This window comes from Macrosteles quadrilineatus, unplaced genomic scaffold (assembly GCF_028750875.1).
Source record: "Macrosteles quadrilineatus isolate MER2022 unplaced genomic scaffold, UCM_ALF_1.0 Scaffold_1__1_contigs__length_201487025, whole genome shotgun sequence".
Lineage (NCBI taxonomy): Eukaryota > Metazoa > Arthropoda > Insecta > Hemiptera > Cicadellidae > Macrosteles > Macrosteles quadrilineatus.
This window is the reverse complement of record NW_026542594.1, coordinates 886169-912957: the sequence shown is the minus strand read 5'-3', so window position 1 is coordinate 912957 and position 26789 is coordinate 886169. Positions and strand designations below refer to the sequence as shown.

Here is a 26789-nt window from a genome sequence, read left to right as displayed (position 1 = left end):
GCCAGTAAAAATTTAAGTACAATTCCCGGTTTTCCCGGATTTCCCGGTTGGTAGACACCCTGTACAACGGCAGAAGGAGTTAGCCCATACTGGGTGTGTAGAACCCAAGCGCCTGGCTAGATGTCGTGTGCTGAACACAAAGACGATTTCGGGGGTGGCGTCACCCCCACAGCCTCGCTGAACAACCCCAGAGAGCCGTGTAAGCCAGATGTTTTTGGAAATGAGCAATAAACACTCCCCTCTACACCCCCCGCCCTAGCGCAGCCGCGCACCCAGACTAGCTGCGACTACTGTACATATGAATTTGAACGGATGGTGTTTTTGGCCTCTAGGGACCTCAAAACGAAAAAGTAAATCAGTCCCGGGTCCAGGTCTTACCATGAGTACTACGGTAATAAAGTCATGTAAATTGAAAATTCTTTATATTACCTACAGTATTATGCTTAAGAAACACTTTTACCTCCCCCATCGCATCAAACCTAAGTAGGTAACTTGGTATTTAAATTTAATATTAATTTTAGTGGAAAATTATATGACTTGTTTGTGGGAATATTTTAGTAGGTAATAATTCAATCAGAATAATGGGAATTTCACTTGGTATGCAGGTTTGCTGTGGTGGGGATGTTTCTGTAATGATGTTCCAAGTTAGTTAGTAATGCCAGGCACTGATTCTGATGCCTTTAGCATATTGCCTGAGTGATTGTATGTGTTTTGGTAAAATCGCTTATAACTTAAACATCGAAGCCTACTTACACTTTCAATGAGAGTTGGTTTCAGCCTTAGGAAAACTTTAATAGCATCTTCAGAGGGATTAATGGAATCCTCTTCAATGTAGTGGTCCAACAGATTCTTCTTGGTATCCATATTTCTAGGTCTTAAAAAACCAAAACGGTATACTGGTTTGTTGTAGTAAATTGGATCAGCTACAGTAAATGACATATTCCCTGAAAACAAAACTTCAATTGATTTTAGTTGTTAATAGCACCATCTGCTAGAGTTAATACATTACTTAACTCTTGCAGATGGTGCTATTAAGAGCTTGGAGTGTAATTGGTTTTAAGATACATGTAGGCCTATCTTAAAACCAATTACACTCCAAGCTGCTGTGATGTAGAATAGATATAGCAAAGTACTATTTGTAGTATTTACCACTTCAGAGTTAGGTAAATCCAGTCAACTATACTACAGTAATAGCCTGAACCTTTGAGTCTATACATTGTGTGAGCTCGGAGCTGCACAGGTAGCTGGCTGGTGGCTTGGTCAGTGAGTCATACTTCAGGCTCTACTGCGTAGGCCTATCTCTCTGTTTTTCAAACTTATTTGATTGAAAAACAAAATAGAATGTGATTGCACGAATCATATACCTAGGCCTATTCAAATCTCCTGTCATATCATTCAAGACCTGTATAATAAATAGGGTGTAATTCAAGACTTAAAAATGTGAAAATGAAAAATATTTGCCGGTAACAACAAAAGAAGAGTTTATCAACGAGATCATAGCAACTAATATCAATAGTAAGTTATTTTTATATTTATTTTTTTGACGAATTCAAGTCGTACCATCTAAGAAACTAAATATCAAAGTTTAAACGATTCAATGTAAAATGGAATTGTTCCTGGAATAGTCTAGCCGTTTGAACAAGAAGCTGGGAGAGGATGAGGAGAGGATTCATAAAGTAAGTAAATGGGGAGTGTTGCTGAAGGTCTAAGTCCTGGAAGGTCTAATTAGACCTTTGACACACATTTTGCAGTTTGTACTTGTTGCTGAGGGTCTAATCTGGCAGTATGTCGAAGGTCTAAGTCCCGGAAGGTCTAAGAGTAGGCCTACAGTCAATGCAAAAAACTCATCCACTGATACTGTTTTAGACCTTGCGGGATTAGACCTTGGGCGCACAATGTATATTTTCAAAATAAATGTTTATAAAATGAGAGTTGCTGAAGGTCTAATTTCCGGAAGGTCTAAGATTCGAATCCCGGAAGGTCTAAGATTCGATTCCCGGAAGGTCTAAGATTCGAGTCCCGGAAGGTCTAAGATGCGGGCAGGCATTGCGTCGCCAGAGATGAAGGCTATACAGACAGGCAATAACGCAACAACTTGTAGAGTTGCAATATTCTTAGTGATAGTTTTAATAACTCTCACGTCTATTTTTTTGCTAGCTCGTTATTACAAGTACGATGGAGATATAAAAAAATCTTCATTTATATTATATCATTAACTATTGGATACTTTAATTTTTGTTACTGGCATAGTTGCTGGGCCATAACAGTTGCTATAGCTCAGAATAAATCATTACATTAGTTTAAATTGGTAAAAAAAACCATCGTGCAATCGGCAGAAATAAGTTAAATCATTTCGGCAGAAATAAGTTAATGTTGGTGTTAAAATAACATTGTTAGTTTCCTTGGTGTTCAGGATTCTGTTTTGTTTATTTCAGCTTAACTTAGCCAATAAATAGTTTCATCCATTGACTTTATACCACATATATAGTCAACTAATATTATAAATCTAAAAGTTTGAGAATTTTTGCGTGCGTGCGTATAAGGCCGGTTCCGAGGCGATTGGTGTGATTTTCCACCGTGGGTCCGAGGTCCCCGCTGGTTTCGAGGTCCTGGTGCGGGACCTCGGATTCAAATACAACCGAAAACGTGTTCGATGCCAGAGAATAATTTTAATATCAATATTAAGTGATTTTGAGTGAGACCTTGGAACCTTAATGGAAGGTTTAAAACTTCTTCACGGAATTTCCGATAGGAACGTAGCGATAGTTTTTACTTGTACTCAGTGTGACATGTGACATAAAATAACATTTTCCGCGAAAACCGATGTCCGTGTTCGTTTCCCTCACATATAATGTATACACTATACACCCTCTGATACACCCTTCAACTGGAAACAGAGGCTCCCCTTTAACCCCCACCTCCACCACTCTCCAAGATGACATCGTATTTCAGATATCATATCACTAACGGCAGTCGGAGTCGGCAGTCTGAATGGAATGAGAACAGTTGCTATTCAACACCTCACGAGAACGTTGTTTTGTTTCCAAGCTGTGCTCGCTTGTTTCCTAGACGAATAACAGTAGTAAAATTAAAGAACAAGTATCTTGGTTCTATTATACCTCATAACCGTAATTATTAGTACTCACGTGGGCCTATGAATGTTTATGCATTTTTGGAACGTACTACACATTAACATAACATGTAAACATGAGTTGTTTATTAGATAAACAGTTTTATTCATACCATTGTTACTTAAGCAAATTATTCCGATACCCAAATATCAAAAAATAATTACAGTATTAAATAACACTAGTGGCTTGTAGGGACATAAGTCCCTAAAAAGCTCCAATGTAAAACAATTATTATGTTTAAATAACCTAAGAATCAAATTTTCTTCAGATATCTCAGTACATCACTTTTTTACAGTTTATTGTTTCTTTTCTTTATGATAAAAATAATGATAATAAAAAGGCTTCCCTGATTGAAATATTGGAACTTTGTAGATACTCGATTACCTGAGCTAGTAGGGGGGGGGGGGGGGGTGGGGAGGTAATGAAAAATATGGTTAATCCCCAGGACCGATTTACCGAATAGGCACGGTAGGCACGTGCCTAGGGCGCGAGGCAATTGGCTTTTTTGGGGGGGCGCCAAAAATTTGGAAATTAAAAAGAAATTCGAGGTAGTATTTACATGCTATCGCGGTAAACTTCTGATAACCCGTACTTCTGATGTAGGCATCGTAATCGTCTCCCGCGTTTTGCAGTCAGGTCGTTTGGACATAAAATTATCGTCTTCCATGATCGAGGCAATATATGAACATATCCCGCGGTCGTGAGGAGATTATCATCGTCTACCGCAAATGAGGCAAAATTCGGATATTTTCCCACGGTCGTGAGGACATTATCCTCGTCTTGCGCGATCGCGTTCAAATTCTGACCACCCTTCGCGGCCGTGAAGACATCATATTGTCCCCCGCGGTCGTGTGGACATAGTAATCGACTCCCACGATTGTGGCAAAATGTTAATCATCTCCCTCGGTCTTGTGGAGATCACATCCTCTTACGCAAATTAGGCAACATTTTGACCTTTTCCCGCGATTGTGTGGCCATTATCATCGTCTTGCGCAATTGCGATAAAATTCTGATCACCCCTCGCGGTCGTGAAGACATCATTATATCGTCCCCGTAGGTCGTTTGGACATAGTAATCGCCTCCCACGATTGTGGCAAAATGGTAATAATCTCCCGCGGACATATGGAGTTAATCGATTTTGGCGAATGAGGCAAAATTCTGATCTTTTCCTGCGGTCATTTGGACATTATCATCGTCTTGAGCGATGGAAGCATTATTGTGATCATCCCTCGTGGCCGTGTAGAAGTCATTATTGTATTCCGCGGTTCTGTAGACATCGTAATCGTTTCCCACGATTGCAGTAAAATGTTAATAATGTCCTCCCGTCGTGTGGAGATCATCATCGTCTTCTACGATCGCGGCAAAATTCTTGCTGTTTCCCGCGGTTGTGTGGACATTATAATCGTCTTCCGTGACCACGGCAATATTCTGATCATCCCTCGTGGCCATAGTTATTGTATCTCCCGCGGTCCTGTAGATATCATACGTATCCCTCAGTCATGAATCCATGATAATCTTCTCCCGCGATTGCGGCAAAATTTTAATCATGTCCTGCAGTTTTGTGGATACCATCATCGTCTTCTGCGATCGCGGAAAATTCTGATCATCCCTCGCGGCCGTATGTAGACATATTATAGTCTCCCGCGGTCACGGAAACGTCACTGTTGTCATGCGCGGTCACGGAAACGTCACTGTTGTCATGCGCGATCACGGTAAATTGAAATGTTGAAATGCTGTTGGCGGGAATCATCTATTGACAATATTCCCCCCCCCCCATTGCCCCCAACTTAATTTTTTTAAATAGCAAGGTACCCCTTGTGACATATCAAATAAAAGAGCATTAAAAAAGAAAATGATTGATGAAAAAAAATTTAAAATCGGTTCATAAATTTGTGAGATATTCGGGTCCTCCCCCACCGGAACTTAATTTTTTTTTAAAGCAAGGTACCCTTTAAAGGGGCTCTAATATTACACCTAGGCCTATATGCCTAGGGCGCTGACAGGGTCAAAAACGGGCCTGTTAATCCCATATAGTATATAAACAGATGACAAACCAAACAAAATTAAAAACGCTGTAAATAGCCATTAACGTCATGTTTTGCATTTTTATAAACGAAATGCAATATAGCACAATCATTATTATTGTGCAATTATGACATTTCAAATTATTTATCTTGGTTCAGTTGTACAACGTTTAAAATTATAGCTAACACTCAACTAATAACTAGCCAAATACTGCATTGCTATAAATAACGTAAATATTAAACCTTAGAAAAATTTTGTGTTATAAGCTACTGCTCATGATAGACGGATAGGCTATCGGTAGGTGCTGTATCACAATATAGGAATTGATAGATAAGTAATAAAAAAGTGTAAAATTAAATTTAGAGATAGTAAAAATACTCTTAAAAAAAGAATGTAAAGAGAACAATCTTGTTACCTATTCTATTTCTTTATTTAAAAAAAGAATGTAACGAGCACAATCTTGTTATTCTTTTTCTTTGTTCTTCTGTAATTTATTAGGTTTCTCTTCAATTCATACACAAATTCAACAAGTCGCCATTATTTAAGCCTACTCGTTGCCCAATCAGAGCCTTGATTCCCCAGCTGTTGTAACATAGCGCACAGCAGACAGACTGAGCAGACGATTGTTGGCGCAAGCGTTGTTTCCATTTCATTTTCATCAAAGGAGCTGTGATGTTTCAAAAGGGAGGGATAGGGGGTCGTTAAATCAAGAGAAAGACGCTAACAATTCGTTAAGCAGAGATTACGAACGCTATATTCTGACAATAATAAATTCCTTAAATTGAGGTGACTTATAAAACTCTAATTTTATTTATATAGAAAGATAAGTTTTTCAGTCCTGTACAACACTGATTCACAGTCTTTCCCCGGTAATCAAAATTCAAACAACTTGATACACACAGAATCTCCGGTTCCCGACCTGGATGATGGCTAGTTATTTAATTTAATTTACAGTAGTTACATATTACCCGTGATAAATCAAACCCGTTATGTGAGCCAAAATCACACGGTTATTAATCTCACTTGGTTTTGGATTTGCTTACAAACTGAAAAAAGTATAAAACTCCTTTTAGTTTTACAAATAATGCTGGGCGGGGGAAAAATCTTTCTCATTTGTTGTGTACCTCATTTATGGGGGGGGGGGGGCTGATGCTGTTGCTCAATTGGGGGGGGGGGGGTTGCGTCATGAGTCTAGGGGGGGATGGGCACCCCTGCAATAAATATATTGTTCTTTCGACATTAAAAAATTATAGGCCTAAATTAAGCATGTCCATTTCTGATTTATCTTTTACAATAAATACAGTAGGCCTATTACTTACATAAGCTATAACTAAAAGGCTCGTGCCTGGGAGGTAGCCAGGTAGGGGGGGATGACAACGAAACAGCGGCTCAGTGCCCTGACTACGTTCATCTTGCCTATTGTTCTCATCAAGAACGATGCCAGAGAAGTGACTGGGCCGCAAAATTTGTGCATTTAGAATCTTGATATTACACGAATAATAAATGAAGATGAGGTAGAACATAGTAGGCTATTCTAAGCAATGTAGCGAAGTGTGAGAAATGTGGTCAGGAATGTTTGCTCAATTGCGAATTGTTATTTTTCCGGTGCAACCGTGTGAGCATTCATCTGAAGAAAAAGATTTGTAAGCCTACTTAGTTAGTCTACGAGGTATTTATTACGTGTATACCTTCACGTAAATCTTTAATCTTTATTTATTTATTTATTTATTTCCAACGGATTTCACCAATTTACAATAAGAATTACAATATAGTGAGATACTCATCATGACTAAATACTAAAACTAAGTACAACAATGCAAAACTGATGAACAATAGGCCTACAATAGGGATGCATGCAAGCTCTAAGACAGTGAAAAAAAACTACTTATACCTAGGAGTAACAAGACATAAATTATACAAGACATACGGTAATTGAATAAATGGTAAAAGTTTAAGTCTAAGAAACATGTACATAACAGAGACAAGTGAGACTAACCTAGGAAATTAACAATAAATATAAATGATATAAATAATGTGATAAATAATACTGTGGTAACAAGACAAAACAAAAAGAAAACAGTAGGCCTACATGTGATGGACGTATGATAGAGCTACAAGGAACTAAGATAATAAATAATACAGTGAAATGGGATACCTAATAATACATAGACATTTAATACTGATATAAGGTGTAATTTGCAAGAACTTTGTGCTTGAAGGATGCAATCGACTCATTAAAGAAGTCTAGATGAGATGCAGCATCACTTCCAATCCTCAGGACACGTGATAGTCCAACATGGTAAGTGTAGTAGGTGGAGTGGTATTTTCTCCTGAAGATAGTTCTAGATCTGGTTCCTCTGGGCGTGACCAAATCAATGCTGCTAAGCAGCTCGGGACAGTCGAGAAAACCGTTCACAATCTTGTGCAGGGCAACGAGGTCGAAGTGATGACGTCTTTGGTTGAGGGTAAGTAAACCGAAGCGTTTTCCCAAATCAATTATCTTGATATCTTATTCTAAAGTTTTACTTACCTCCTGAATCCTATGCATCATCATTTTTAACGCAAATGAATATTTCTAGCTGATCAAATAGTAGGTACCCATTTTGGAAATCTGTCGAAAAGTGTGTTCCTCGATATACTCTGCTGTGGTGTAGTAGGGCCTATTGATTAAGTATTGTTTAAGCTTGTATATAAATGTGTTGTGTTTGTCAGTGGCTTTTATAGTCCGGCAGTAAATTATAGAAATATGAGCCAGTGTATAGTGGGGTGTTGCTGAATTTTGTGAGTGTGTGTTGTGGAAGATCGATGTTTGCCCTATTTCGTGTGTTGTAGTAGCCTAGTTGTGTTTATCTTGTCTGAGACTGGGCGAGGAATTTATGGCCAGGATGATGGTTTCCAGAATATGAAGTGAAATAACGGTGAGGATTTTATTTTGGACAAAGAAGGGTTTGCAGTGTTCCTGATAATCCAGCCGCAGTATTGTTCTGATGGTTTCCTTTTGAAGGATAAGGACTTTGTCAATCTGGTTAATAGGTGCTGATCCCCACGCCGCATGAGATAGGATAAGAGATGGTAAATTAAAACAGGTTGTCATAAATCTACAAGTTACAGCTAGAAACTAATTTCTAACTTCCATAAGTTAATAGGCCTAAAACAATAACGCCAAGGCTAGGAATAGATTGAAATTATAACTGTTAAAAATTACATACCAAATAAGTAGGTTTAAGTCAGTTAATTTCATTCTTCGTAACAAATGTGTCCTCAATTATTATACAATTTCATTTCAGACATTAGCTTTGTACGCAAAATGCAAAATCGAGCATGAAACTTTAGAACACAGAACAGGTTCTACAATCGACACTTACACCAAAACCAACGTCCATTTCAATTCAAAATTAAACAAATTTTTTTTTGTGTTGTGGAGTTTGGAGGTGGAGGGAGAGTGGAGATCATAAGAAAACTAACTCAGAGCGGCAACATTACGAAAAGAATTTCACCTTAACAGTTGGATGTTGAATATAAACCATTAAGAGGCGGTCGGATAGAGCCCCGTATCCCATATTTTGCAGGCGTCACGAGCAACAACACAGTCCTCCCAAAACAGACTTTTGTAATAGTACCACCCTTGGCCACCAGTTTCGTGGCTGTCGCATAACGGGATCTGAGATGGTTGACAACCCTGTGTTACCTAGAAACTTGAAAGCATCAACTCGACTACCCTCAGCCTGTGTCCTAGCCCTTGTCTATTGTCCCACCGCATGTTTCACTTTCACTGGTTTGCTACCTTCGCTCACCCACCCTTTGCGTCTCAGCGATTACGTGCCGGAGCAGGTCTCAGTTCGTCACCGCACAATATGCTCATTTTCCACACATCTTTTACTACATCAACCTCACTACTGCACACTTTATTCAGGTTGAAATTTTCATTTACAAAGGTGCTCTTGTCTTTTCCACGAAACACTGAGAATTAAGGACATTAATGCGTTATCAACAGACATACTCACAAAAATACAGAATTGAATTAGGGGATATTTATTTAAAAGTTGTTATAGTGTCATCAAGTTTTATGATAATCGTATTTAGGCCTAATCCTAATCAAACTGTAAAATTGGTGTACATCCGTTGGCAAATATATAAATAAGTAAATAAATACACAGTCCACAAAACATTGATACGTTGACAACGTAACGCTTTAAAAATTCATTATGGTTTGTCCAAAAAATCTTTCACTTGATGTGGTATCTTGGTATCAGTATCGAAGTAAAATTAAAATTCATGATGTAGCCCCTGAACTGTTTAATTAGACTAATATGAGGTACGCACCTTTACGTACGTCAACAGTTCAATTGTAGTAAGTAGAACTCACAACATGTTTCACCTATTCAAACAGTATCGAAGTTATTAATCTACCTTGGTTTTGGATTTTTTTTTCGAAAATCAAAGTTATTTCCCATTAATAGCATTATTTGTAAGCAGCTTTTAATGTTAACATATTAATGACAGTTTGAAGAAAAAACCCTTATCCAAACAAAGGGTTCTTATTTGAAAGATTACGTAATCTCTAAACGATGATCGGTATATTCCCAGCATTGAGCACTATACAACACTGATTCACGGCCTTTTCCCCGGTTATCAAAACTCAAGAACAATCGTTGTACTTGCGATTAATTAAACCGGCTAAGTAAGGCACAACGTTTTTAATCCCACTTGGTTTGGATGTGCTTACAAAACTTGATCGGAAATGGTTGCGGTATTTGTAAACAGTATTTAATGTAAACATATCATATGTGACAGCTAGAAGTGAGAACTAATCCAAATAGCTGATCGTTATTTCATAAAATTTAATAGTAAACATTGGAAGAAAATTTGACAAAAATCGAACAAAATTGGGTTTTTGATGGTTTGTTATTTTGTTTTCAAAGAAGCGGGGCCATGTTTTTATAGCCAAAGAAACTCACTAATCCAGTAAATACAGAAAATGATTTGAACCTTGATCGGTATTCTAGTTTTCTAGGAGTAGGCCGCGTAAAATGACATTTTGGCGTCACTGACAGAATGAAAGAATGGACAGACAGACAGAAATTGAGATAAGACTCGTTTCGGCTTTCTTAGGCTATGAAACCTAATGTAACCAGAAACTGCATGATTCTAAGCAATGTAGGCCTACAGACAAAACTGTATTTTATTTATATAGATATATGGAACGATTTAAATAAAAAAAATATAAAAAATAAAAACAGTAGGTCCTATGTGTCGTATTTTTACGTTTCAAAGCCATTTGAAGTTGCAATCTTGCTCTTGATGTTTTTTTCTAGATTTTGCCTTATCCTGTGCCTCTAATATATAAAAAGGATTTCGGATGGGCACTTGGGGTTTTATCTTAGCTCGAATATTATAGACCTAAAACGGGACATCGCAATTCCAAGATAATCCGTGAGTCAGAAGCCGGCTTGGCTACGACGCAGTGCTGGTCCGGAGGGTGGATTTGGTTCCTGGAAAACCTTAATCGTATATACCACGTATGTCAGAAAATGCTTTTGTTCCACTGGACCTTGTTTTCTTACTGACAAATAGTTTGTATCAAATCGTGTAAATTGCAGCAGCTATCTTTATACAGCTAAGTCCTTAATCAACGTACTAAGTATGACCAAAAGAGACGTTTATTCTAACGGAACTTGTTTTATATTGATGAATGGTTTGTATCAAACCGGGTGTTGTAAAACTACTTTTATCTCTGATGACAGTAATATTTTAATACATACCTACGGTAAATACACAGTCCGAAAATATTAGATTCTTAGATTCCTGTGAATTCAATATCATCATTTCCTTGGCATTATAATACATCAGGGATGTAACCACATAACGTTATTTATTTATTTAAACAGATCTGTGGCCAGTTTAAATGCATTTTATTTGGCGCGGTTTGAAAACGTGCTCTGTAGCAATGAAGTCTGTAGTCCACAATCGACTGTGCTGCCATCGGCCGGGACATCGTCGAACTAGTACTCAGTCGGCAAGCAAGGCTTTTTTGCAAGCGTTTACAAAAAAATACAAAACTTAATGTTAACCATCGAAAAATAAATATCTGTCACACTCAATACACTAATGAATATATGCTCTTCAATATGGCGTTTGAACCAGAATTATTCATAGTGCCAGTCATTTTATATTTTAGCAGAAAGTATTGCAATTCCTTATGGGAAATGTAAGAAATGATTTATTTTATATCCGGCTTATAATTAAACATTATGATTTTTATATTGTACAGTCTTAATCCTACATACATTTACAATGTTTTGAGTGTGGGAAATATTTTTTGGAACACGGATAGACCAGAAAACGAGGAATTATTATATGCGCTCCATGTTAAAGTGACGGCCAGTGTCGGCAGCCGAGAATCTCTGTCCGACCGCCTCTTAAACAGTACTGTTGGTTATAAAAAATAAAATTCCTCAAAATCCCTATAAAAACTAGGTAACGAAAGGAATCAGGATTTCCAGGGCCAGGAATAGGGAATTATTCATACCGGTAGTTTACGAGAGTATAATAGCCATTAGTGAGATAATTGGAGATTCAATATAATTGGAAGTTGAAAGGGGCTGCAGGTTCGATCCCAGGCCACGGCCTGTAGTTAAAGGCGGCCGTGGCTCAGTGGCCAGACCGCTGTAGACGCTTGTGGTGTTTTGTTTGTTCTTTATTTGTTTTTTTGTTGACTTGTTGTAGTTGTGGTGCTGGTGACTGACTGGTGGCCGTTGTGGGTGAGAATAGTGCGCCTGAATTAATTAACATTACAATAACCTCTACACTATTTATATGACAAATTTGTAGTTACCCGTTTAGTTTCTTAGTCACATTTTCATTTTGTTATTGCAATTTATTTGCAATGTCGGTACGAGTACAGCTACAGCTTACAGCTGTTTTAGCTTAGCAACTGTTTCACTGTTTGACTATAAACAGCTTTATAGTTTTAAATTTCTGATGGATAAGTTGGATTGGAAATTAGAAATATCGACTTCAAATTCAGTTTAGTCAGATAAGATTTAATTTAATATCAGTAGGTAATTTCAATTGCACTGCCCACTGATCATCTGACGAGGAGCGGAGATTACTTTCTGATTAAGAGATTAATTGAATTGTAAATGTAATATTTAATTGTACTGTACTGGGGCCTGTTACATAATAAACTACAAGTTAAGTTCACTTACAAGCTCTAACTTTAGATTTGATTTGAATTGGGTGATCAGCTGATTTACTAATAATATTAGTAGTTTTGTAGTTTAAGGTATAATGAAACAGGCTCCTGTCAGTCCTGTGTTTCAGTTTACACAAAATCAATCAGCCAACGAGATAAATTGAGAGTGGTTTCAGCCAGCAGCTCTAGCTCAGCTAAGCACTAGCGGCTAGTCCCTGTCCACCAAATCTGTTCGGGAGCGAAACTTCTACCCTCCCTCCAGGTGAATTTTTATTCCAGGATTAGTTTTCCCAACAGTGTCATTTGGAGGCTTCTGATTGACTATAATGTTTACTAATTGAAAACTTAATCTTGTTCATAAAATAAAATTATAAATGCCTCAAATTCAATTTTATATTTTTTATTATAAAATTAAACTGTCAGAACCTAACCAAACCAACCAAACTTGCTGATAATGAAAAAAATCCGAGACTAAAAAATACGGCCACGGGTGAGCTTCGAACCCGGCTCAGGTTCATCAGCCCGGCACTCTATCCACTACACTACCAAGGCCGTTGGCATCAAGCCGGGTCGTTGCCGTAATGGTGTTCCCTCAGTCAATCAGAAGCCCCCAAATAAGAGCTGGGCTGGTGGGAGGGTAGAAGTTTCGCTCCCAAACAGATTTGGTGGGCAGGGACTAGCCGCTAGTCAGCTTCAGCTACGCTACCCCGCTATTTTTTTATAGCAGGGTACACACACAGTACAGTAGGCGTGGCGTGGTTGGTAGGTCGGGTAGGTCGTGGCCGTGCATGTTTTTCGTAATTCAATCAATCATTGTTTCCACTTGTGGGATTTTTATCCCAAATATGGGATAATTTGGCTGCTTGTGGGATTGTGGGATAATGTGGGATTTTTCCTGAATTTGACGTCTTTTTAGCGAATTTCCCTATAGGGAAGTAGCTATAACCGTAGGTGGCATGGTAAGACCTAGGCCCGGGACCGATTTACTTTTTCATTTTGATGCCCCCAGAGGCCAAAAAAACCTTTCGTTCAAATTTGTATATATGTATATATATATTATTATATCGATTTATTTAAATATATATATATATATATATATATATATATACTAGCTGTACCCGCGGGCTTTGCCCCGTTTTACTTCATAAGTGAGCTCGTTCACATGGCTCAATCACGTCCTGGTTGAAGTTCGTTCGCTACGCTCACTCACCTTTTGGTTGCAAATTAGCTGTAAATTAAAAAAATAATAATAGTGCTGCACCCTGTTGGTAATCCTTGTAACTTTAATGCTATTACACATCATAAAACTGAACCAACTTGTTTAATTTAAACAGCTGTTAAGATTCATTAATTCCATTTAAATATGAGTATTCATAAGGTTATCATGGGGAACTACAGAGCCACTGGGGCGGAGCCCGAAAGGATTTTTGAGGTAAGAATATGCCTAAATGTTAACCGGGAATGTGAGCTATCATCATGCCAAATTTCAGCCCAATCCGTCCAGTAGTTTATGCGTGATTGAACAACACACACACACTCACAACATTTCAGATTTATAATATTAGTAAGATAAGATATTTCACTTTATGTTATCTACAATGTTTTATCTTTTTGTAGACATGGGAAACTCCAGAGCCACTGGGGCGGAGCCCGAGAGTCCGATCAGAATAAAAACAATTTAGTTTTCCTATTTAATGCCTAAAGAATCAGTGTACCAAATTTCAGCCTCCTAGGTAAATAGGAAGTGGGAGAATTAGTGATGAGTGAGTGAGTCAGTCAGTCAGTGAGGGCTTTGCCTTTTATATATATAGATATATACTAGCTGTGTGGTTGAAATCTTATTATATAAAGAACAGCAGTTGGTTTGCATATTTTCGGACGTGCTGGCAAAACTATTATATAAACCTAATATTATGACATATAAAGAAAAGGCAAAACTTATACAGTAAGACATCAGTTAAATTGAATAGCTGTAAAGTGCAACACTAACGATAACTAATTTGTAAATAGTGATGTGTTGGTACGTAAAAATTATTCTTGTTGATACCACCGGTTCTAAGGAAAATACGGGTCGCCGGAATTGTACCCCCCTGGAATTGTACCCCCCTGGAATTGTACCCCCCGGCGATCGTTGACGTCATTCTGACGTCACGCCTAGGGGGGGTACAATTCCACCCCGTACACTTTGATTTGAACGAAATCTAATCTATTGAATGTGGGCAAGTGATCAGTGAACCGTATAATTATATTAGATATTAAAAAGAGCAGGAGATGTACGGCTCGGAATTGTACCCCCCTGGAATTGTACCCCCCGGAATTGTACCCCCTATCAACATCAAAATATTTACTTACGGGGTGGAATTGTACCCCCCATCAGAAAGCCAAATGTGTACGGGGTGGAATTGTACCCCCCTCTTGGACAGCTAGCTTGGCTTGTGTACGGGCTGGAATTGTACCCCCCACCCACTCGATAAACTTGATTGGTATTATGAAAATGAAGTAGTAGAGAATGCCTTCTACAGTGACATATGTTGGATTTTCAAACCTGTACAGAATATACTAAGGAACTATTAATCTTGAAGAGATTATCCAAAAATCTGGCTTCGCCCCTTTACTTCGCCTCGGGCTATATGCATATTTTATTAATTTTCTTTTAACCATGAACAACCTGATTACCCAAGCTGATTGATTTTTTAAAAACGATACAAGCAGTGCAGATCCTAACAAACTTTGTTTTCAAGAGGAGTCGCAAGCAGCGAATTTCGGCTTAGTTCTATAAATTTGAAATACTTACCTTTTGATTACTGCACTTAGGCCTAATAACTAAGCTAAACTAGTTTGTATACAATAACTACGCTATAAGAATGGATTGGTTATTTGTTCAAGTCAAATACCTGTTGTAAAATTTAGTTGTAGGTATCTGGTACAAAGTATTTCACAGTTTGTCAAAGTTTTAACCTTTGTGAATTTAAGCTAACCCATGGACAGTTAGTACTTGGGAAGGTTAAGAAAATATTGATGAATAACGTACAAAGAAGTCTGTTAGGTCTCTCGCACGTTACTCGGAATGGCCTTAATTTGCAGTTTCTTAGAATATCCTTTCACAACAAGCAATTCATTAGGTGTTGTCGGGTAACTTGGTTCAGTTGTTCAGAATTATAGGCCTATTTCTCTCACGTCTACTTTTAGTAAAGTATTCGAGAAGTTCGTTCTTGGGTGCCTATTACAATTTTTTGATGATCACAAAATTTTGTCAGATTTTCAGCATGGCTTTCGGAAGGGTCGGAGCACTATCACTGCTGCTGTTGATTTTGTTCACACTGCTCTTGAAAAACTTGATGAAGGTTGTAAAGTGGCAGCGCTTCTGCTAGACCTTTCGAAGGCCTTTGATCGGGTTGACCATTCTATCTTATTGGCAAAACTGATTGGCTATAAAGTTCCAGGATGGTTGGTGAGTCTGGTGGAATCTTATTTAAAAAATCGCCAACAATGCACCACAGTTTCTTTTGATGATGGTACGACAGAGAGAGAACATAGGTCGGAAACACGAGTAGTAACCTCAGGGGTTCCGCAGGGCTCAATTTTAGGACCTTTTCTGTATATAGTTTATGTAAATAGTTTTATTGTCATGGATAATGTTTTTGCATGTATGTATGCAGATGATACTTCTGGGCTGTGCTAGGCAAACAATATGGTAAATCTTAAAGCTTTATTAACCAATTTTTCTGAAGCTGCCAATGCTTATTTTTTGGAAATAGGTTTAAAGGTAAACTTAAGTAAGACTGATCTTGTACATTTATCAATTGGTCGCAATGTTCCGGCTTTTAGCATCTCAGGTGATAATATGACTCTGGATGGTAATGATTTTTGTAAATTTCTTGGAATATTTTTTGACAAACATTTTACATGGGATAAACACATTGACCATGTTGGTGCTAAATCCTTGAGTGGTATTTCTTTGCTAAGAAGACTTTCAAACTATTTGGACTGTGAAACATTAAGCTCAGTCTATTTTGGAGTGGTGTATCCATATCTGGCTTATGGGCTTGTCCTGTGGGGAGGTTCTTTTCACACTTATACCAAAAGAATTTTTCTGTTACAAAAAAGAGCTGTACGTTTGGTAGCAAAAGTTAGCCCAAGGACTCATAGCAAAGGCATTTTTCAAACAACATTATGACTTTGTACGCAATGTATGTATACCAGGTTACAATTTTAGTTAAATTTAGCTGTAGTTCTGGTATTTTAATTTCTAATGTAGGACAAATGCATGACCATAACACTAGACAGTGTAATGATTTTTTCAGAGTGAGAAGACATTTCAAAAGGACAGAGAATAGCCCTTATGTCAAGGGAACAATTTTTTTCAATAAGTTACCAAACTGCATAAAGAAACTAGAAGGTAAAAACTTCAAAATGGAATTTAAAAAAATGGCTTATTAATAAATGCCCAGACAGTCTTGAAATGATTTTTTAAGTTGAAGGTATGCCTATTGTGTAAGTAGATTGGTTTGTTTGCCTCAACAGGATTGTTTTATTGTAGAGTAGAAAGCATGGTTTTTGTTCTTTTTAACTTAAGTTTGAGTTTTTTTGCATGGTTTGCACTGTATGATATGCTACTTATTTTATAATCTAAGTATTTTGACGATTGCAATGCATGTTATATGATGTTAAAAGCAATAAAGACATTTCATTTCATTTCATTTCATTTCATTTCATTTCATTTCATTTCATTTCATTTCAGTTCATTTTCGTGTGATTCCCCTCTAATATCCAACATAGCTATTGTTTTGATTTTAGTTGGTAATCATAATAGACAAGCTCCTGGGTGAAATGGGGGGGGGTACAATTCCGGGCCGTACATCTTCTTCTGCGTCGACCAGGGGGTGCAATTCCAGGGGGGTACAATTCCGGTCCTGTAAGAAGGGCTAGACTGACCGGGGATACAATTCCAGGGGGGTACAATTCCGGTCCGTACAGTTTTTTAGATGCCAGTGGATTTAATCAAACCACTCGTGCATAACAATATCAAAGTTTTATGAGGGGGTACAATTCCAGCCCGTACACGCCGTTTTGGTCGAGAAAATGAGACGTCATCGTGACGTCACTAACCTGCAGGGGGTACAAATTCCAGGGGGGTACAATTCCGCCACCCCGAAAATACCAGTACCAAAAACCAACGTTTACAGCTAGGAATATATCCGACCAATTAAATGCGTTAATCCAGTTCCGAGGATATTGATCTCTCTTGGTTTTGGATTTTGTAACAAAAAGTTATCGAAAATCAAAGTTATTTCCCATTAATTGAATTATTTGTAAACAAATTTTAATGTAAACATTTTGAACAAAACAATCTCATCCAAACAGCTTTTTGTTATTTAAAAGATTGCGTATTCTCTAAACTATGTTTCGTATATGTAGTTAACATAAGAAGGAAATGTGAAAAAAATCACACAATGTTGTGTTTTTTAACTTTTTTAATTTGATTTCCTAAGTAGTAAGGCCATGTATTGTAGGGAAAAGTACCGGTATCAAGGATCGTCGTCGAATAGGTTGTCATGCGACAAATAACCTTGGGTAGGCCTACGTACCCAAGATACAGTCTATGGGCTTATTGGATAAGCGTATAGACTGCCAGGAACGAGGATCAGATCGGAAAACCCCCACCACCGCTCCGTGCCGATGGCGTGACGTCAACCATTACCGCAACGATACGGAACTGAATCATGAGCCTTGGTGGTGAAGTGGATAGCGTGTCGGGCTGATAATCGGATGGTGCCGGGTTCGAATCCCACTGATAGCACTAACTTTTTGTCAACAATTTTTTTTCATATCAGCAAGTTTGGTTGGTTTGGTTAGGTTATGACAGTTTAATTTTATAATTTAAAAACTATAAAATTGAATTTGAGACATTTATTTTATAATTTTATTTTTAGAACAGAACTATTTTTTCGATAAGTAAACCTTCATCCGAGTTTTTCATTATCAGCAAGTTTGGTTAGTTTGGTTAGGTTATGACAGTTTAATTATATTTAATTTAAATTTAACCTACAAATGATACGTTTTGACAGCAACAGTGATAGAGATAACAATTTTAGCGCCTCTGATCCTCGTTCCTCGGAGTTGCACTGGCAGTCTAGACGCTAGTGCTTATTGGCAGTATGGTCCAGCGATTGCAGCACATAGCGGTGAGTAGAAACCGAAAGTGACACATTGGAAAAGCGAGTTTAGCATCATCCGTAAACCGGCAAACCTCTGTTACAATCACCCATTGCAGTTATGATTTTTCACTTTACACTTCACACAACCGCCATTGAAACGCCGTCAATGAGTGACGCCTTGTTAGTAAGCTATTGGCGACGATGATTTTATAAATGCAAGTTCCCAGCCCTATACAACACTGATTCAAGGTCTTTTTCGCCAGTTATCAAAACTTCAGAACAATTTTATACACAAAGAATCTCTAATTTCATTTACGGTTACAATACACATTATTGAATGAACTTTCGATTAATTAAATCCTTTATGTAAGGAAACTCGTTTTAATCTCACTTGGTTTGGGTTTTGCTTTCAAAACGTTATTGGAAACGTTTGCGGTATTTGTAAACAACATTTAATGTAAACATATCAGTGACAGCTAGAAAAAATAATTTTGATCCGAACAGCTGTTCGTTATTTGATTATGTGATGGACATTAGGAAAAAAACTTGACAAAAATCGCACGAAATCGGGTTTTTTAAAATAAGTTTTGGAAAATACATTAATTTCTTACTAAACTACAGTACCTTTTAACATTTAACATAAAAAACACTTTTTTTACCCTCCCTGTTGCAGAAAACCAATATATATATATATATATATATATATATATATATATTATCTATTAATTACATCAAAGTAGTAAGGAATTTCCCTTAGACAGGTGATGGGATATCTCAATTTATTTATATTTCAAATTACTTTTTAAATTAATTATTTTGTCACGCTTTTAATGTCAAAAAAGTCATTAACTTAGTTGTAAGTTGTAAGATTATTTTTTGTAGAAACTAGCCAAGAAAAATAGCGGGAAAGTGAGGGATATTTTGTGGGATAACTCGTGACTGAATGTGTGATATTTCGTGACTCTGCGTGGAATATTATTTTCCGTCAAGTGGAAACACTGCAATCAATCCTCTTCCTCTTCGTTTTCAATGGCATGTCATTGTTGCCATTTCTCGTAAAAATCGTGTATAGCATTTAAATCAATAAATGTTTATCTTATGTTGTAAATAATACAATAAAATCATAGTTGAGTACAATTATCGTATCTTACCATAAAATATCGTATATATGGTAGACCTGACTGAAGCGAGCAGCTGATGCCATTCCCACAATGCAGCATTCTCCTCAATTATAAGCTATGCCCCAAAACCAGAATTATAAGGTATGACTAAAAATCAGGATTATAAGCTATAGAACAGAATCGGAATTATAAGCTGCGCCACTATTTGACCATTATAAGTTGTGAAACTGAAAATGTTTCATACCTTATAACGTCTTAGAGAAATTGTGGCATAGCTTATAATTTTTCGTGAAATTGTGGCATAGCTTATAACTGATTATAAGCTATGCCACATTTTCAACATTATAAGCTATGGAACAAATTCACGATTATAAGCTATGACATTATAAGCTATGAGACCCCACGTCCTCAATGTGCCTCAATCGACCCTTGACCTTAGGTTAACTTCAATATTTACTAAGTTACTACTACTAGGTAGAAGGTAGGCCTAATTACCTAACATACCATACGGTATTTCATTTTCTTTCATTCATTCATTCATTTAGATAGAGGAAGAGGATTGAAGTTTGATTTAGAATAGAATACGATCAAAAACAAAAAGTAACCTAAGTTTTAACTGCTAAGTTATAACTTATTTATTATTTTGTCAGGAATATTGATTGGATTTGAAAAAGAACAAAACAATGATTGGAAGACTTGTAGCAAGGGGTTGCAATCAGTTGGTGAGTGAGTGCAAAAATTAACCTACATAGAATCTAGTATTTAATTTAACTAGCAATAGCCTAATACTTATGACTAGGTCAATCATGAAGTAAAAGTTAAAGTAGTAGGTCTAGGCCTGACCCACAAAAGCATCAATGGTAGGTACAGTTTTTTAACTGGGCTTCTATTGATTGAAAATATTGATTTGATTAGTAAAACTTAAACCTTCATTCAAATTTTGGTAATTCTGAGCAATTACTTGGTCAACCCCAATTTTTTTCATATTTTACTACGGTCATCAGGAGGTTCTCAGAAAGCAAGAAACATAATTCAAGCCCCGCAAGGTTAAGTTAGGTTAGGTTAGGTTAGGTTAAGTTAGGTTATTAATTAACCTAACCTAACCTAACGTAACGGTACTGTTACAATTGGCCTTAGAGATGTATTTGAGACTAAAAAACATAATAAGTTAGGTTAGGTTAGGTTAGGTTATTTTAAGTTAGGTAACGTGTTTTCACACCCGTCACATAGAAAAGGATAGTCGGAGGAACCACTAGCCATAGCCATGACGGTACTGTCACAACTGGCCTTCCGCGCGTCTCCCGCAAGCCACTGTTATCGCTTGGACTTTGAACATTCTTATCGCTCGGCAACCTGTACGATGGCCTTGCCAGTGTTGGGTAAACTACTATTTAAATGTAGCTTGCTACTGCTACAACTACAATTCTCTAAATGTAGCTTGCTTTTGCTACTTCTACATTTTTACAAAATGTAGCTTGCTACAGCTACAACTACAATCAAATTGTAGCAAACTACTTTTTTGCTACATTTCATTTTTAATAATAAAACACTAGTTTTCAGAATGTGAGTGTAATGAATCATTAAAATAAACGGTATAAGCTGACACACACTTTCCCCCATAAGCTTGTAGGCTTGTATTTCAGCCTGTGAGAGCCGTAATGCCTCTTTGACTCCTTTGATAACATCAGTTTGCGGAATCCTAGGCAATGATTTTCAAACACTAATAAGAGCATTAGCTGAAAGATGGCCAGAAAAATGGGTTAAGCCTTACAGCCTAGTAGTTAATTGGATAAGAACGAGACTGACTTGCTCAATTTTAAGGGCAACAAGCATGAGTCTGCGAAGATCTCGAAAAAATGGAGATCTGCTCCAGAATTCGAAGATGGAGCAGGCATCCAATATTTTTAGTAATATCTGTAATTTAGATTTATTTGTCTTATTTATTTGTAATATTTATAATAAATAGCCTTTCATATTTACATAAAAAAACCTTTATCACGGGTAAGCCAGAGGGGCTAACTATCATATTATTCTATGGGGATGAATCACAAAAGTTGCAATATAACTTTTGACCGTAATTCTTACAGCAATGGGGGCTTGAACTATATTTTTGTTTAGAATTATAAGGACCATAAAACATTAATTTCAAACAAACCCGGCTTTTTCCTAAAATATGATATTTTTTTATTTTTTAGGGGTTTTATGAGAAATAACATACGGTAATAAAAAATAAGTCATAACTTTTGATCTGTACTTTTTACGGAAATGGGATCTGTACCATTTGGTTCAAAATTTTAAGGACCATAATATATAGGTACTAATTTTAATTAAATCGGCCTTTTTTTATAAAATCTATTTTTTTGTTTGATGGGAAAATAACATAAGTTACAATAACTTTGGAACCATAATTTTTACAGAAATGGTATTTGTGCCATTTTGTTTAGAATTTAAAAGACTATAACATACTAAATTTTTATCAAAATCGTTCTGGCCGTTTTTGAGAATATCTGATTTTTCCGTTATTTTATGGGAAAATCATCATTAACAATAAGTTTAAGAAAATATTTAAAAAAACACGCCTGGAGATTTAATGGATTAGTACCAAATTTCACAAAAATTCATCTGTTTAGATATTGTGTTCATATAAACTGTTAAGTTTGTTGTAATTAATTTGTTTTTATTGATAACATTAAAACCAATTAAAAAATGTTTACTACTGTATAAGAGAAAATTTCATAGATTTTAGATTTCATACCCCACACCCTGGTTTAAGAAAATTTCTTACAGAGGTGGGAGGAGGGATTTAGGCTTGCATTGTGCAACCTCAGGGAGGGAGGGAGGGGTTTAAAATGGACATTTTAACGGGGGTTTTTAATGGGGTTTAAAATGGACATCAGGTTGGTTTGGAGAGGGTTTCCCCCTCTCCATGTCCTCTACAATCCCTTTATTGACTAGACTAACTTTGTTGTTTAAATTATTTAAAGTAGCCTAGTTATTGAATGTTATAGGCCCTAATGCTAACCACTGGACATTTCATATTGACCTCAACTATACAAAATGTTTTTTTGTAATTTGTTGTAATAAATTCTTGATTCTTGATTCTAAAAATGGCAAAAACGTGTTACATAATATGTGGACGACCCCTTAGCTGTGATCCTTAACCTCCTATAAAAAAAACAACTCCTCTAACGTACTCGTAACTTAATATTATTACCGTAAATAAATTGGCAAATGTCTCACTTAAATTATGCATAGTTTAAAAACAAAATATAAAATATATTAAACCAAACTTTACAGACAAACATATTCAGTAGTCCATCAAGAGACATGAGCTGGTTGTTAAAAACACATGTTGAAAATATAGCATTAAGAAAACAGGTTACAGACTTGAAATCATGAATTAAAAGCACACTGTGATTTATAAGTACTGATAAAGAAAAACATATTGTTGTTGTAAAAAGTAGCATAAAAAAGTAGTGAATGCTACATTTACTGCTACAAAAAATGTAGCAAACTACAGTAGCGTTGCTACTTGAAGTTTGCTACTACCCAACACTGGGCCTTGCAGGCCTTGAATTATATGTTTCTTGCTTTCTGAGAACATCCTGATGACCGTAGTAAAATATGAAAAAAATTGGGGCTGACCAAGTAATTGCTCAGAATTACCCAAATTTTTGTACTATCAGCAAGTTTAGATAGTTTAACCACCTGGGTTAGTAGGGATTGTCGGCAATGCTAATTTTGTTTATTGTAGCCTAAGTTACCATGCTTAAATAGATGTGTGCATTGGAATTTCTTAACTGGGCATTGCTAATATCGTTTGAAACTATCCTTAATAAAAGTAAACCTTCATGCGATTTTTTCACCATCAGCAAGTTTGGTTGGTTAGGCTAGGTTATCTAGCCTATATATTAATTTGAAACTGTTTTTCTTTGTCATAGCTATTTTGAAAGAACGGCTGGGTGTAGAAACTCGGTAGGGGTGTCTAAAGAAAGGTCTTGGTCTGTAGATGAGCCATCAAAAGAGAAACGTGGTAAATTCCCTAGGGGCTCTGCCCCAGTGGCCTTTAACCTTCCAGAGGTCGCATCACGGAAGTAACCTCCAGGGATGTTTTATTTTTCACGAATATATTATTTTGAGTGGTGTCGGCAGTGTGAGTGTCACTGTACCTCGTGCACCGCATTCCTAGAATCGAGTGAAGGTCAAAACTCACCCCTACTATTTTATATTTGTTAGTTTTGTTCAGTTTTGTAAGAGGCTGGAAGTAACTTCCGTGTGCGCTCTGCCGATTCTTATAGCCTACAGCCTGGAGGCAACTTCCGTGATGCGACCTCTAGTTTATTGTGTGCGTTGATTATTACGTGTAAACAATTACTGTAAATAATTATTTTTTTACGATTCATGTCATTATTTAGTAAATATATAGTTTTTACAAGATGAGTGATGAAGTTAAATTTTGAATTGCAACACTCTTAGCCGTGCTGAAAGGGGGATTCACGAACGACGTATGTACGAGTCATTTAGTATTAAGATACCCATTATTTTAAATTACTTAAAACATCAGGTATTGAGAGTGTTATCATCTTCTACAACCACATTAACTTATGATATTGTGGTAAAATTTAAATTAATTTCATGAATATATTCTTGTAAAAGATTTCTTCATATACTTTTATGTTAGAATATTTGATAGAATAATAGTTTAATTTTACATTCATAAAATCCACATTACGTTATTTTATAATTAAGAGTTAACTAAACACATTTTTGATGTTGAAAATTAAAAATAAAACTTAATTTGTGCACTAAAATACAAATTTTACTTCATAAATGTTTGTTTTTATTGACCTGGAAGTAACCTCCGGGTGCGCCCTCTCCCGTTTTGAAAACCAATGCGCCCTCTGAAAGGTTAAAGTCCCATCTCATGTTATTCTTATGGAGGAAAACGGGGTTTTTGTCACAGCTAATTTGATAGAACGGCTGGGTGTAGAAACTTGGTAGGGGTGTCTAAAGAAAGGTATTGGTCTGTAGGTGAGCCCTCAAAAGAGAAACGAGGTAAATTTCCTTGGGACTCTGCCCCAGAGGCCTTTAAAGTTCACTCTGAAATTTTGTTTACATTACGACCATATGGATAATTTTACACTACTTTTAATGAACCAGCTGTTAATATTAAAACTGTATTCAAAGGTCTACTGAAACTGTCAAAATTAAATGTTTACATTATTATTTATGATTTTAAATTGATTCTCCACTGCATGGCAAGTTTTTAATAGTTTCAACATAATTTATTTTTGTAAAAAAATACAACCGACTTCAAACGCTCTAAAAAGAATGAAATAATTTCAATAAAGTAAACTTTTGTATTAGGCAAGCTCACGTACTTCAAGTCGGCGCGGCTCTATGATGATTTTTGAAACAAAATTGAAGGAGGGTGTCCATATTGCAGGTGACTATCTATAACTAAAGTTGTTAATCTGCATGTCTTTTTCATATTTATGCGTTAAGTGTTATTTTATTACCGTAATCAGAGATCGGCATTATAGTGGTATTAACGAGCATCTTTAAAAAGATTATAACGCATCTAAATGTTTCTAACATGGAAAAGTAATGTTTTAACACCAAACAAGCTTCTTTTCCCTATCATAATATCAAACTAAATTATTTTCCTATTCATATAGAACATTTGTGTGTGTTATTTTCATAATGCATTTATTCTGAAGTTAACATAAAACACAATAAAATATTTCCTTTAATATATAAACAAAACAGTTCAGTATGTTTTTTATATATTTATGTTATGCAGCTACAATTTATTGATTTTCAAAATACACACACGCACAATATTTAATTTCAATCATATTTGCAGTTTGAGCCGACTTGAGATACGTGAACTTGCCTAATACAAAAGTTTACTTTATTGAAATTATTTCATTCTTTTTAGAGCGTTTGAAGTCGGTTGTATTTTTTTACAAAAATAAATTATTTCATAATTTTTAGTGACTGTATAATTTTTTATATATTAATTACTTGAGGTTTTTTGATAAGCAAAACTGTTTGTAACAATCAAAAGTTCCACAGAACAATCATTATTTTAAAACTGCTTGAGTCACCTGTTCAGGTTACATAATCAATGGGTATGAAAATAAACATTTTTAGATATTCCCTAAGAAAGAGAGAGTTGTCCATTACATTAGGCCTAATGAAAAACTAATTGTCTTTTCTTGATACATTGAAATGTCAGACATCATCGTTTCCTGCAATCGGTGTACTTCTACATTATAAAAAGAAATACAGTAACGTCTCAAGCCTTTTGGAACAATATGAAAGTTATTCCTCAGCTACCAGCAGTAAAAAATCTCTCAAAAGTGGAAAATTAGTCGATAACACGTATAGTACCTTTGGAAAATATTATATAAAAGATTGGTTCAGCTAAAAGTAGTGTAAGTCATGTAGGGGGTTTTGTTTACTATATAGCCTAGTCGAAATTGCAAATCATCTTCTTCTAGGACTTTCCGAAGCAGGCATAATAGTATTGATATATTATAGTAACTGGGTAGAGAATATTAATAAACATTCCACATCTGCAAATGAAATATGTGTATGAACGATTGGTTCAGCTAAAAGTGGTGCAAGCCATGTAGGTGGTTTTGTTTGATCAAGATATAGCCTTTCGAAATTGTAAATCATCTTCCTCTAGGACTTTCCGAAGCAGGCATAATAGTATTGATATGATAATATAGTAACTGGGTAGAGAATATCAATAAACATTCCACATCTGCAAATGCATGTTTAGTAATTAAAATATTTAACACTTTTAAGACAATTAATTGACGATTATGCAATGTCACACTTCTTAGGTCGTGTAAGGAATAATTGCATTTAATTTATATTTAGACCTGTTTTACGAATGCTTTGGTTATCACAATACACCTTCATTTGTCAATATCAAACAGCTATTTACTGAAACATATATGTTTTTTTAAGTCAGAATATTCAATACTAAAAACAGAATTACTGTATACACAAATCAGATCAAACGTTAAAATACATTTTTTATAGTAACCAAAACAAAATGCATGGCAAGAAATAGTTTATTGATCAATATGAAGCAACTGTTTCATGAAGAATTGTCTCTAGCTTCATTTAAATGGTTTCAACT

The 26789-nt window shown here is 36.1% G+C and overlaps 2 protein-coding genes across 5 annotated transcripts in view; one reads left to right on the top strand and one right to left on the bottom strand.

The window, feature by feature from the left end:
* The window catches only part of LOC128988520 (kinesin-like protein KIF20A), a 173931-nt gene extending 165362 nt beyond the window's left edge, over nt 1–8569 (bottom strand). For both annotated transcript variants that reach the window (XM_054409920.1, XM_054409999.1), the window contains exons 1-2: nt 8366–8569; nt 754–944 (exon numbers count right to left, since the gene is read on the bottom strand). In XM_054409920.1, coding sequence (XP_054265895.1) covers nt 754–939 — 186 coding nt within the window. In that variant the 5' untranslated portion in view covers nt 940–944; nt 8366–8569. The remainder of the gene's footprint in view (nt 1–753; nt 945–8365) is intronic.
* An 11525-nt stretch (nt 8570–20094) lies between these two features.
* LOC128983417 (peroxiredoxin-1-like) overlaps nt 20095–26789 on the top strand; it is a 72310-nt gene continuing 65615 nt past the window's right edge. Inside the window, exon 1 of one of the 3 annotated variants that reach the window (XM_054402721.1) lies at nt 20095–20352. Coding sequence is in view for 2 of the 3 variants with exons in the window: in XM_054402704.1 (XP_054258679.1) it covers nt 20314–20352 (39 nt within the window). In the remaining variant the exon portion in view is untranslated. The remainder of the gene's footprint in view (nt 20353–26789) is intronic. The other 2 variants (XM_054402704.1, XM_054402712.1) reach the window with 2 other exon arrangements.